At 40.2% G+C, this 13,065-nt stretch overlaps 1 protein-coding gene across 1 annotated transcript in view; it reads right to left on the bottom strand.

Annotated features, from left to right (window-relative positions):
- The window catches only part of LOC147120556 (low-density lipoprotein receptor-related protein 1-like), a 2,135,446-nt gene that overhangs the window by 349,867 nt on the left and 1,772,514 nt on the right, over nt 1-13,065 (bottom strand). The window contains exons 52-54 of the mRNA XM_085986655.1: nt 11,350-11,478; nt 9,808-9,930; nt 1,713-1,853 (exon numbers count right to left, since the gene is read on the bottom strand). Of these exons, the coding sequence (XP_085842781.1) occupies nt 1,713-1,853; nt 9,808-9,930; nt 11,350-11,478 (393 nt within the window). The remainder of the gene's footprint in view (nt 1-1,712; nt 1,854-9,807; nt 9,931-11,349; nt 11,479-13,065) is intronic.

Below are 13,065 nucleotides of genomic sequence, written 5' to 3' on the forward strand. Positions count from 1 at the left end.
CAATCATACCTTTTGTCACTTAATCACTTCACAGAACTTCACAGAATCCCCACAGTGCAGATAGAGGCCATTTCAGCCCATCGAGCCTGCACCGACAGATATCCCACCCTTTCCCCGTAACCCCACGTATTTAATCCTCTAACACTAAGGGTCAATTTATCATCGCCAAACCATCCTAACCCGCACATCTTTGGACTGTGGGAGGAAACCGGAGCACCCGGAGGAAACCCACGCAAACACGGGGAGAATGTGCAAACTCCACACAGACAGTCGCCCGAGGCCAGATTCGAACCCGGGTCCCTGGCGCTGTGAGGCAACAGTGCTAACCACTATGCCACCGTGCTGCCCTTCCTGCCTTCCACCCTATAACAGACTTCCCGTTTGTTCTTCCCTCCCCTCCCTCCTTTCCCTGCCCCTGCACTTACTTAAAATCTGTTACATCTCTAACTTTTTCCAGTTCTGACGAAAGGTCATTAACCTGAAACGTTAACTCCGTTTCTCTCTCCACAGATGTTGCCTGACCTGCTGAGTATTTCCAGCATTTTCTGTTTTTAATTGAGAAGTGCTAGGTAGTCTGGGATTTAGTTTGATAAATTTGATTCTACTAATTTAAAAAATTGTAGCCAAGTATATGACATGAAGACAGAAAAAAGAACATAAAATTCAGAAAGTATCGGCTGGAAATGAAAAAAAGAACCCACATAACATGAAAATCCAGTATTTATTCAGCACCACTTACATCAGAGCAATGCTAATAAACAACTCCACGAGAACCACATAATAATTATAAACCTCACTAGAAAATAATTTTAGCATACAGATGGAAATCCTGTTATGAGTCAATGAAGTTTAGCAATCACTCAGGCAGCAGTTAAATGAATGTAATTTTGTTTTTGAACAAAGCAGTGCAGTAGATCATTCTGTGTTGCTCAGGGTTTGCTACAATCTCCCTAAAATGTCAAGTAAAGGAAAAATGCAATTGGAATAAAATGGAGAAAATACTTGAGACAGTAATTCCTATCACTGTTGAGAAACTGGTCAGTTTGTTGTGATTATTTGATTTAGTGGCTTTGAAACATGGACCAGTAGTTTTCTGTGCAGAGTGATTTGTAACCAGTGGCCAAACAAAACAAATGTTGAACCCTTCCAGTTGGTGGTTCTGTCATCTGACATATTGGATAATGACAGAGCCAAGAAGAGATGTGATGCACAGAGGTCGTCAGCCTCTGTTCCTACAACCAATGAAAGTACAAAAGGTACATTTGTAAAGCTAAACAGAAATATGTGGACATTAAAAGAAATACAATTTAGAGAATTAGGATTGAATGAAAAGGGAAATTTGAATAGAAAGAGTAAAAGAAAACAACCCTGGAACATTTGACAAAGGGGAAATATTGCTTGAATTATAATGGAAAGAAAGAATAATAAAACAGAATGATATTATAAGACAAATCTTGGGCAATTTTCTAGGACTTCCGTTACTTTCTTAATATTGACATCTTTACATGCATTGTAGCAAGTACTACAGGTATATGTATTTGTGCAAGTAGCAAGTACTATATGTATGCATAGTAACACACACATTTTTAACCATTAATTGTAACTATATGCTGATTATTTTGTGTGGTGTGATACCTATCGGATAGGAATCTCCAGTCACACTAGTAGTCATTCACCAGTAACAATAAAGCAAAGAACTTAAAATACTCTACCTGTACCTTCGCACTTGGGATTTTTAGGTGCTTCGTCCGAATAGTCAAGACAGTCAAAATCTCCATCGCATTCCCAATCTGCATTCATAAGACATCTTCCATTGGCGCAACGGAACTCGTGTGGACCGCAAGTTTTGTATTCTAAAAATCCACAAAATAAGAATCTTTAACCAGCATAACAGTAATGTAAGTATTTTCTGTTGGTCTTTAATTGTAATATATGTCATTTAATAAATCTGAAATATTGGGGCAGGATTTCACACCCTCCCTCTACCACTTTTCCAGTGGAACTGGGTTGGGTTGGGGGCAGAAGAGTGGGTTGGGACATGTTCTGCCACATCCCTGTCCATTTTCATGTCCTCCTGATTTCTGGCAGGCAGGGCCCCCAGCAAGGTACAATATATGCCCAACCATATTTGAATTCCAAGGATGCCTTTTGGTTCCTGGTTTCCAGCATTGCTATGGTGATGGAGGAAGGGATATTGGATTTTTAGTGCAGAAAGCTTGGTGAATCAATTGCAGATGACAGTGGCCAAAAGAGGGTGGGCCTACTTGCACAAGGCTGCTGGTACCAGTACACTGCAGAAAAACTCCACTCACATATTGGCCAGCTTCCCTGATGGAGGCCAGGAAGCCCGCTTTAAATATACTGATGATCCTAAGGCAGGAACGTTATCTGGGGTCATCGGCACAGCTTTGTGGCAGGTGGAATTCCTGCCATGATAGAGATGCCCCCTAAACAGCAGAAATCTCTGCTTTGATATCAAAATGTTACATTTGTTTACATTACAGCCGGTACCGTGCTAGTGATGTTGAGTTATGACATTTCATTCTATTAAGCATTGCTGCCGCAAGGGCTCGGAACACAGTGACACCAGGAATTAAAAAAACACATTCCAACAGGTCAAAGACTGTTTTGCCGGATGTCAAAGAGAAAGTTTGATCATCAGTACTTCTTCTAAAAATCAAATACAATAATAACTAACTTTGGTAGATAAAATTCCACATCTGAGGCTTACAAATAGGATTAGAACATACTGAATTAATGGCTAATTAGACTGAAAACTGCCTTCGTACAGGGGCATTATGGTAAATGGGAAAAGCTATCTGGGCGTGGAGGTCGTTGAGTTCAATATTGGATCTGTTCCAACCCTCTTTTTCATAAATTTTAGGCAAGGTATTCTGTAATATATAAAATTTGCTTATGACACAAATCTATATGGTCAAGTGATGAGGATAAAGGAGATTGGAAGCATTAAAAATAAAACTGGATTAATTAAGTGGATGCACTGAGGATATAGATCAATGCAAATTGGACATAAAGAAAGGAAGAATGAAAATCAATTATGGTTTGATGATTCACCAATTACAGTAGTGAAATTATCCAGTCATTGTACAGCTTTTATGAACAAGGCTAATCAAATACTGTGATACATCTGAAGGGCATTTGACTATAAGTCAAAATATATCATTTTAACCTTGCATACGTGGGCCTTGTTTGGAAAACCGTGTGCTGTTTTAAGCATCATACCGTCAAAAGAACACAAGAGGACTCGAAGGTGAAGGATGATAAGGATTCTAAAATTTAGGGTTTTAAATTATGAAGTGAGACACATAGACATGTACTGATTACTTTCCTGTGAAGCGTCTTGGGACATTTTACTACATTAAAGATGCTATATAAATACAAGTTGTTGTGTATTTGTTCTCAATACTGACAGCAAAATTGAGAGGTGAATTTTGAAAATATTGAAAGCAATAGATAATTTAGATGCAAATAGGTTAATTAACTTGGATTGTGAGTATAGATCTGTAGGCTATTAGCATAAGTTAACAATTTCAAATAAAATTGAACTTAGAACCATTCCTCCCATTTACAGAGGGGTAGATATGTAATAAAGATTCCCAGCTAAAGTAGTTCATGCTGTGTTCACTAACATGTTTAAAAACAAACTGGATGAGTATTTGGTCAGGAATGGAATTGAGGATTATAAGGATATAAGTACAGATCCACGTGATTGATTTCTGTGTAGAATAACAGCAAAAATATCAGCTGATCAAAGATGAATGCAGTAGGGTATAAGGATAAACATTTTAAAATGTCATTTGATTTACTTTGATAGGAAAACGTTACAGAGCCTATGATTGGATGATTAAATGGGTGAGTAGAATTCACAATGGAGCAGGCTTTATATGATTTGCACAAGGAACTGAGACCATTGGAACTGGCCAGACGGTCTGCAATGGTTTCCTATGGTCATGTACATTCTTATGTTCCTAGGAACAGCTTTGATGGGCTGAATGTTGTTTTTCTAGACTTGGTTAAGTTTTTGTGAACATTACAGCATCAACTGTAAGTGGTGGCGTTATTGAGAGAACTGGCTGAGGGCTGGCTAGATCATGAACAGCGATGCCAACACTAACCTCTCTCACCTGTTCGTAGCCCAAGGATCCTGCTCAAACCGAGCTAAAGATTAACCACTAACTTCTCCATTTTTCTAACTACAAAACTGAGGATATACATCATGAATTACTTTTTCCTAATGATTTAATAAATTATATCAAATTACAGGAAACTCTCGATTTATCGGCACCTAAATAACCGGAAATCTCTGTTAACTGGTAAAATTCAGGAGTAGGTTCAGGTAAGTTTTACTTTATATTAGTGGCCGTTCCTGGATCTGTGGCCATGTAACCGGGGTTCCTGCACCTGTTGCTGTGCAACAGGGACACTTGGTCTGTGGCCGGGGTTCCTGCACCTGTTGCCATGCCTGGATCTGTGGCCGTGTACGGGGCTCTCGTACCTTTTACTATACCTCTCTGTAATCCGGACTTTTTAATAAACTGGCACCACGCCAGTCCCGTCGGTGCCGGATAAAAAAGAGTTTCCTGTACATCAAGTCTATAGCACAGAAACAGGCCATTTGGCCTAACTGGTCCATGCCGGTGTTTATGCTCCACAGGAATCTCCTCCCATCCCTCTTCATCTAACCCTATCAGCATATCCTTCTATTGCTTTCTCCCAAATGTGCTTATCTAGCTTCCCCTTAAATGCATCTATGCTACTTGCCTCAACTGCTTCTTGTGGTAGAGCATTCCACATTCTAACCACTCTTTGGGGAAAGAAGTTTATCCTGAATTCCCTATTGGATTTATTAGCGACTATTTTATATTTATGAACTCTAGTTTTGGACTACCCCACAAGTGGAAACATTTTCTCTACATCTACCCTATCAAACCCTTTCATTATCTTAAAGACCTCGATCAGGTCACGTCTCAGCCTGTTCAGCCTTTCATGATAAGTATATCCTCTCAGTTCTGGTATCATCCTTGTGAAAAAATTTTGCACCTTCTCTGATGTCTCTATATTGTTTTTATAATATGGAGACCAGAATTGTGCACAGTACTCCAAGTGTGGTCTAACCAAGGTTCAAAACAAGTTTAACATAACTTCTCTGCTTTTCAATTCTATCCCTGTACAAATGAACCCCAGTGCTTGTTTTTTTTAATGGCCTTATTAATCTGCATTGCTACTGTAGTGATTTATGTATCTGTACCACTAGATCCCTTTGCTCCTCTACCCCATGCAGACTCTTATTATCCAAGCAGTATGTGGTCTCCTTGTTCTTCGTGCCAAAATGTACCACCTCACACTTACCTTTATTGAAATTAATTTGCCAATTACATGCCCATTCTGCAAGTTTATTAATGTCTTCCTATATTTTGTCGCATTCTTCATTTGTATTAACTACACCATGGAATTTTGTGTCGTCTGCAAATTCTTAAATTGTACTTCCAATTCCTGAGTCCAAATCATTAATGCAAATTGTGAACAACAGTGGTCCTAGCACCGATACCTGTGGAACACCAATTCCCACCGTATGCCGGTCTGAGTAGCTACCCTTAACTCCTACGCTTTGATTTCTGTTTTGTAGCTGTCTTGCCATCCATTCTGCTACTTATCCCCATACTCCACAAGCTCTGACCTTAGTCATGAATCTACTATGTGGTACCTTACCAAAGGCCTTTTGAAAATCCAAATATATTACATCTACTGCATTACCCTTGTCCACTCTTTGTTACTTCTTCAAAGACTTCAATAAGGTTGGTCAAGCATGAAATCCATGCTGACTACTCTTTATTATTTTTTCGGTTTCGAAATGTTTTTCTATTTCAAATCCTTTGTGCGTCAGAGAGGAATAGGCTCCCCCATCAGGAATTCTATAGCTTTCTCCAGATTAAATATGCTTGAATATTATTTGAGGGGTTATTTACCTCCTGAGACCCATTTGAAAAGTTCCCTAGGGTGAATACACACAAGCACAGCCTTATCTCTAAGATTTAAGGAACATTTATGGCACCTAAGAGGGTATTTGAGTCTTTAAATTCCAGGAAAGCTATGGGCTTAGATGATGGCCCAGAAATTCCAGAACGGGGCTTGCAGCGCGTGCAAGCCCCGTATTTACACTTACCCCGCGCTACTGACGATCAGCTCCAGGGACGCCTGGACTTGGTGAATGAAAAAGAAGAATCCCGGGCAGCGTATGACGTCACGCCGCCCAGGAGTGCAGCGAGCGCGAAGCCAGGAGCGTGCAGTGTAAGTGAGACACGCCCCTTGAGGTCTCAGTTTCACTGGACACGCCCCCAATGTTTCTGTCAAGCTGCTAAGGATTTTTACATGCAAAGCAGCAGTTTAAATAGGTTTTTGGAAGTTTTTTGAAGATTTTGGTAACTTTTATAAACTTTTTAAAATGTTTACATTATTTTGAGTAATCTGAAGTAGTTTTAAAGAGAATTAAAGCAATTTAAAGACTTTTAAAAGCCCTAAAAGAATTTTTTTAATTCCTTTTATTTATTTAGCAATGTCATCGTCATACGTGTCTTCACACTGTTCCCTTTGGGGAACTGTATGAAGTGGTGGAAGGATTTATGGCCATGATTAACGCTCATTCCGTGACCGTAACCATCTTTGAACCAGCCATTAGGGCGGTTAGTCCTATGGCGGGAGGGTTTTACGGGCTCCCACAAGCTATACAAGGAGGGGGGGCCACCCACACCCACGGACGCAAATATCCCACTGGATGTCAACCCAGAATTTAGAGCCGGAGCTCCGACTCCACTTGCCGGGACTGTCTGGAGCGGGGTTCGAAACCCTACCCTGATCTGGCCCAGCGGCGGGGATCCTACCGCTATGACAAAGGCCCAATCCGATTAGCAACGTGAAATGGCAGCATAGGGCTCCAGTCACGGGGAGGGAAAAGGTGCAGGAAACGTATGGGTGTCACCTTTTGTGCGGCGTGGGCCTTTTGCGTAGCAGTAAGCATCCCCGCCGCTGGGCCAGAAGGAGTAGGGTTTTGAACCCCACTCCAGACAGTCCCGGCAAGTGGAGTCGGAGTTCCAACTTTAAATTCTAGGTGGACATCCAGCGGGATACTTGCGTCCGTGGGTGTTGGTGGCCGCCCCCCCCCTCAGATGGGCTGTGGGAGCCCGTAAAACCCTCCCGCCATAGGACTAACCACCCTAATGGCTGGTTCAAAGATGGTTACGGTCACGGAATGAGCGTTAATCACGGCCATAAATCCTTCCACCACTTCATACAGTTCCCCAAAGGGAACAGTGTGAGGATACGTATGATGATGACCTCTTGCGCAATGCACCTCCTTGGACCCTCAGTCGCAGATGTGAGGGGGCAAGTCGTGCAATTGTTAAATTTTTCATTTTATTGACATGTAAAATGTTGGCCCAGTAATTCCCTTCCAACTGCGCGAGCACTGTCGGGGTACTTACGCATCTGGCCGGATGAAATGCCGGTTTTCAGCATGCACAGTGCTTTTGGGGAAAACCGGCATTTCCTGTCCTCTGAACGAAGGGGTTCAGAGGCAGAACGCGTGCGACTGCACAGGCAGCGCGTGCGCAGTATAATTCGCCGCTTTCATTACTGCTTTCAGTGAGGTCAAGTCCTTACAACTTACACATGAAAAAAGCATGGGTACAGTTGCTCCAGAGGCTGCGGAGGAAGATATTTCTTATCGTGGAGCTTCTGAAAGTATGTATGTCTGTATATATTCCTTTGCGTGTTATGTATATATTCCTTTACTTATGTGTATGAATGTATTATTTAATTATGACTTTCAGAGAAAGTAACTTATTTGAAAATCATAATTAAAAACATACATTCATACACATTAGTAAAGGAATATAAAACATACATACATATACGTAAAGGAATATATGTGGACATACATACATAACTCATTCTCACATTCCATTCACAGCCACAATTGCTCCTTCTACCTACCGTTCTGAAAACCCTTTAAAAAAAAAAATTTTTAACTTTAAAACTTACTTAAAATTTCTTAAAATAACTTCCCTCCCTTTCCCAAACAAAAATATTGCATTTCAGAAGCTCCACGATAAAATGTTTCTTCCTCCGCAGCCAATGAACCACTTTACACTTGCTTTTTTCAAGTGTAACTTCTGAGGACTTACCCTCACGGATTTCATGAATGAAATCTACGAAGTTCACTGCGCAAGCGCTGCCTGTGCAGTCGCACGCGCTCGAGGTCTGGAAATGCCGGCGTTCCCCGCATGCGCTGTTCATGCTGAACGCCGGCATTTCCAACGGCCAGATGCGTGAGTACCCCGAGCGCACTCACGCCTTTGGCCGCGAATTTCTGGCCCAATCTCAAAGGGTAATGTTAAATTTGAAGGACTACAAAATTATTAGTTATTATTAGACTTCTGCTTGCTTCAAACTATTTGACTTGATGTGACAAGACAATTAACTTATTTGCAGTATGCAAAGAAGGATTTTAATATTTACTGTTTTACTGTGCATGTCTGCCTACAATAATTTTGGTGTAAATGTTTTACTGTAACATCTTAAATAATGGACCTGACTGATCCTCTACCTTTGATCGTAGGTGACTCACCAGGAAATGCACTCCCAATATAAAAAGCAGTGACATTTATCCTTGTCAAATTGAGAATCAGCCGATTCCTGGAGCCTGGAAAGATGGTGCCGCTCCAATGCCCTTTATCTTTCCTCAGATAAAGCAGCATGCAAATACATGAGATCAGCCATCAAATTGGGCTTGTTCATTGTCAATGTACTGAGAAAAGCCAAAGATGCCTATAGAGTTTGTGGACTTTCACTTGAGAATGGACACAAGTAATGCACCATTATAATACACATTTCTTCCCCGAGTGCTATTTATTACTGGGACTAGCCAAAGACATAAATCTTTACAACCCTCTTCCAGTCATGTCAATAAACTTAAATTGTCATTGGTATGGGGTGAAAGGGCTTAAATTAAAAACAGTGAATGTAATGTCCAATATACCCGAGTCCATTTAGTTATGCCTCCACTGTGCTAATTAAGTGGGATAATATTAAAACAAGTTAATAATTGTGCAAGAATTAAAACCCCACTAACAGTCATTAGTGAGAGCAAAATGTTAAATTGGTAAAACAGGCCAAATCATAGTGTTGATCATCACTCCCATTTCTACCCTCCCAATAATTTACAAACATAAATTCAGATAATAGTCAGGTACTATCTTAACTACACAAAATGTAGTGTAAAATAGTAAAATCTTCAGTTACTAAATGAATGAAATGATTTATTGATTGATTATATGTTGTACTGAAAGTCTACGTGGCTGTGCTTCGGGATCCACTCCCATGTTTAAGATGGCAATGAGAAGCCCTGCCATCGTACTCTGGGCACCGGGAAAGGAAAGATGAACAGCCACGACTTGACTCAGACTAAGGTGCAGCTTGAACTCTGGCTCGCGTTCTATTTCTGTCCCATCCAGCGGGCTGGATAGAATGAACTGGCAGGCCGGATAAGGCCTGCGGCCATATTTTGCCCACCACTGGCGTAACCTAACTATTTGGTCAAGTAAAACTTGTTAATCCTTATCTGAGAGGAAAAGCTGAATTCAGAAAATGGTAAGCATGATTTAAAAAGACCACCTGTAGATATGATGACAGCCCTTGATTACATTATTTCAGGACAATATTGGCATTAGTGAAAAAGTTAGTCCAATTCAGAGTACCACCAACATTTTGATAAGAATATTTTATACCTACCACACTCTGGAGATTCATCAGATCCATCTCCACAATCATCATCATGATCACACACAAAATATTGTGGAACACACAATTTGTTCTGACACATGAAAGCTTTGTTATCACATGTGCTATTATGTGCTAGAATAAGGAAAAACAATAGATGAAATTAATGTTGATAAGTGTATGTAATAGTAATTATACAAGTTGAAGTTATTGCAGTAGCATATGGCTCCATTAATGTAGTCAGAACATTACTTTTCAAACATATATGCAACAATCATATCACATGATAAATTGCATGCACACTAATGCTTTACCAAAAAAAGGTAATTATAATTTATTTTGTAATTAATGCATTTTAAGTTTAAATATGTCATCCCACAAAAATGAGAAAGATAAAATTGTTACTTGTAGCAAAAATGGCATAAAAAGTGGAGTATTAAACTATTATTTTTAGACTTGCCTCTGCGGTAGCACTGTTGCCTCTAAGTCTGAAGTTAATTACTTCAGTTCAGGAATTGAATACACTTCTAGGCTCACACTTCAGTACAGTATTGAGGGAATACAGCATATTACAGATGAGATGTTAAACCGATGTCCTGACCTTTTTCCAAACAGTTCTGCTGTAACTAAGGTAGGAGTCCAGTTCAGGAACTGTTGAAGAACTATTGCCCCAGCGTAATGTACTCAAACTATGTTTGTGCCTGTCATGTTTTTAGACTCTGTCATTTCATAATATCTACCCAAGTTCTAAGTGTTAACTCGATGCTGAACAGCATGGTGGCATTAAGCATCTTATCATGGATGTATTAATAAAGTAGCTCACGAATTTCTGTGCTAGACTTAATTTTTGATAGCTCTGGCAGGGCAAAACTAATTAATCCATTCAATAGTGTACTGCTTCTCCACTATTCTCCAGAAGCAGTACACTATTGAATGGATTAATTATTTTGGTTTATGCAGATTTTAATATGCTTTAGACTGGGTAATGTAAGATGGCTCAAAGGCAAGCTACACTAAAGGGACCAAATAAATCTTTGACAAGGGGGGAGATTTTCAACTTTCTGTCAGGGTGTAAAACTTGCATTGCGGATCGGCCGCCCGTTAGAGAAACCACCTGATTTTAATTTCCGCTGATTTTACATGGTTTCTATAATGTGCAGAAAATCCACAATGTCAGTTTTGTACCCAGGCATCAAGTTGAAAATCTATCCCATGGATTGTAAATCTCCAACCCAAGTCTCTGGTGTGCAGTTGAATTAAAGGGGTGAAACATTCAACTGATACGTTTAACATTCTTTACATGGTTTACAGATTGACCATTTCCCAGAAATGCACTGGCCCACAACACAAGATGTTACTCTGTATGTCACACTGTTGTCTCTAACTACGTATGAACTAGTTAGGGTTATATAAATTAAACCATCCATTTCATGTCTGTCATAACTCACTCATTCAGTCTTCTTGAATCATGGTTCATTTTCCAGAAACCACCAGTCCCATGGTTGTGAGTTCTTGCCTTAATAGACCAAGACAATTGTTTCTAGCATTACTTACTGCAACCAGCTGTGGAGAGTTCATCGCTTCCATCTGGGCAATCTTTATCACCATCACACAGCCAATGTTTTGGGAGACATACATGAGAGTTGAGACATTGGAACAGATCAGGAGCACAAGTGACTGAACCTGTGGCAGGGAAATAAACTATAAATAACAAGTTCATGGAGTAACATTCAATATAGTGTGTGAAACTGGTCTCCATTCAGTCTTTTTAGAAATATAAATAATTTTGGGCTATCAGTTCCTCTGGTTGTCAATTTAAATGAAAAAGTAGTTCTGAGCAGCCAGTAGAAAGCTTTGATTGACTTGTAACCTATTATTACTGTTACTCTGAAACTTGCTCCGATCATAAAATAAGTGAATGGAAATTTGCAAATGAAAGAAAAAGTGTTCTTAAGTACTACTATGATCTTCTTGAGCCTAGATTGAGAAATTCATGCAGAATTACACTGGAATTCTGGGGGGGGGGAGATACAAACAAAACATTCAGAATGGGGATTAGAAAATGTTATCCAATGGATATAGCAACATGTCATATGAAGATTTCCTATACATTCCAAATAAAATACCTCTCATTCAGGTTGTAATTCAGCTCCAGCAGAATGATACCTAACCATAGTCAAAATTTCTAAAAACAAAAAACCTGTAACATATATATCATGAGGGGTATACTGACTTAGAGGGGTATAAATTAATCGATGCCATGTTTTGGGCATGAAGGTGGCGATGCCACCGCAATGTGTGCTCAAGCAGGGAGGCCCAAGGCCAGCCCTAAATTGGATCGTATTAATATTAATTGGATGAGCTGCTGCCGTCTGTCAGGCCTCCACAGGCAGCTCACCCATTTGAAGAAATGAGTATCGGGCTGCTTGCCTCATCAGCAGTTGCCCAAGGGTGGGAGAGAAGGGAAGGGGGTGATCGGGATACTGTAGAATTAATAAAATTAAGAATCCCGAGGAGAAAGACTGGCTCCTGCTATCTCTCTGGGATATCGAATTTAGCAGATGGGGCTGAAAATAATTGCTAGGCTCCTCATTTACATACATAAGGGACCTGACGTTTGTCTTCGGCAACCCACAATGACATCTGAAAAATCACCCAATCCATTATCAGGTCGGGCATCTTTCAGACGTACTTTGAGCGTGGGACATTGGTCCTCGAAATTGGCCCTCATTCTGCCCATTTTATGACTGTAAAGTGGCACAACATGGTCCAATTTTTACCCCAGAATCTTTGCATTTACAGGCCTGTTCATGATATTGCAGAATCCTAATGTGAAGATGCAGAAATGATCCATCTGCCAAATAGCTGAAGTAAATAATTAATATGATATATAGATAAAGGGCACTGTGAAAACTTCTTCCTGTACCCTTCGACTATTAATGATGGTGGGGAGGAATTCCTTCCTGTCAATTGGAGCAGCAAATTTTCCCTTCCAAAATGAGGTGAGGTACATGATGGGTCCATTACTGCCCATTTTGTACCCCTGCCAAAGTTGAATTTCAGCCCCAAGGTGCTGAAGAGGTGATCTTATATATGATACTAAAATTGTACAGAAAATATTACCTTAAATTAAACTGTGGGAGAAGGACAAGGGGACACAGGTTCAAACTAATAAAAAGTAACTTTAGGACTGATATCAGGAGGTTTCTCATGCAAAGAGTGATCAACACTTGAAATGGAATTGAGGGTAGAGCGATGGAGGCAAGCATC

This window comes from Somniosus microcephalus, chromosome 4 (assembly GCF_052327205.1).
Source record: "Somniosus microcephalus isolate GS21.2 chromosome 4, FLI_Smic_1.0, whole genome shotgun sequence".
NCBI lineage: Eukaryota > Metazoa > Chordata > Chondrichthyes > Squaliformes > Somniosidae > Somniosus > Somniosus microcephalus.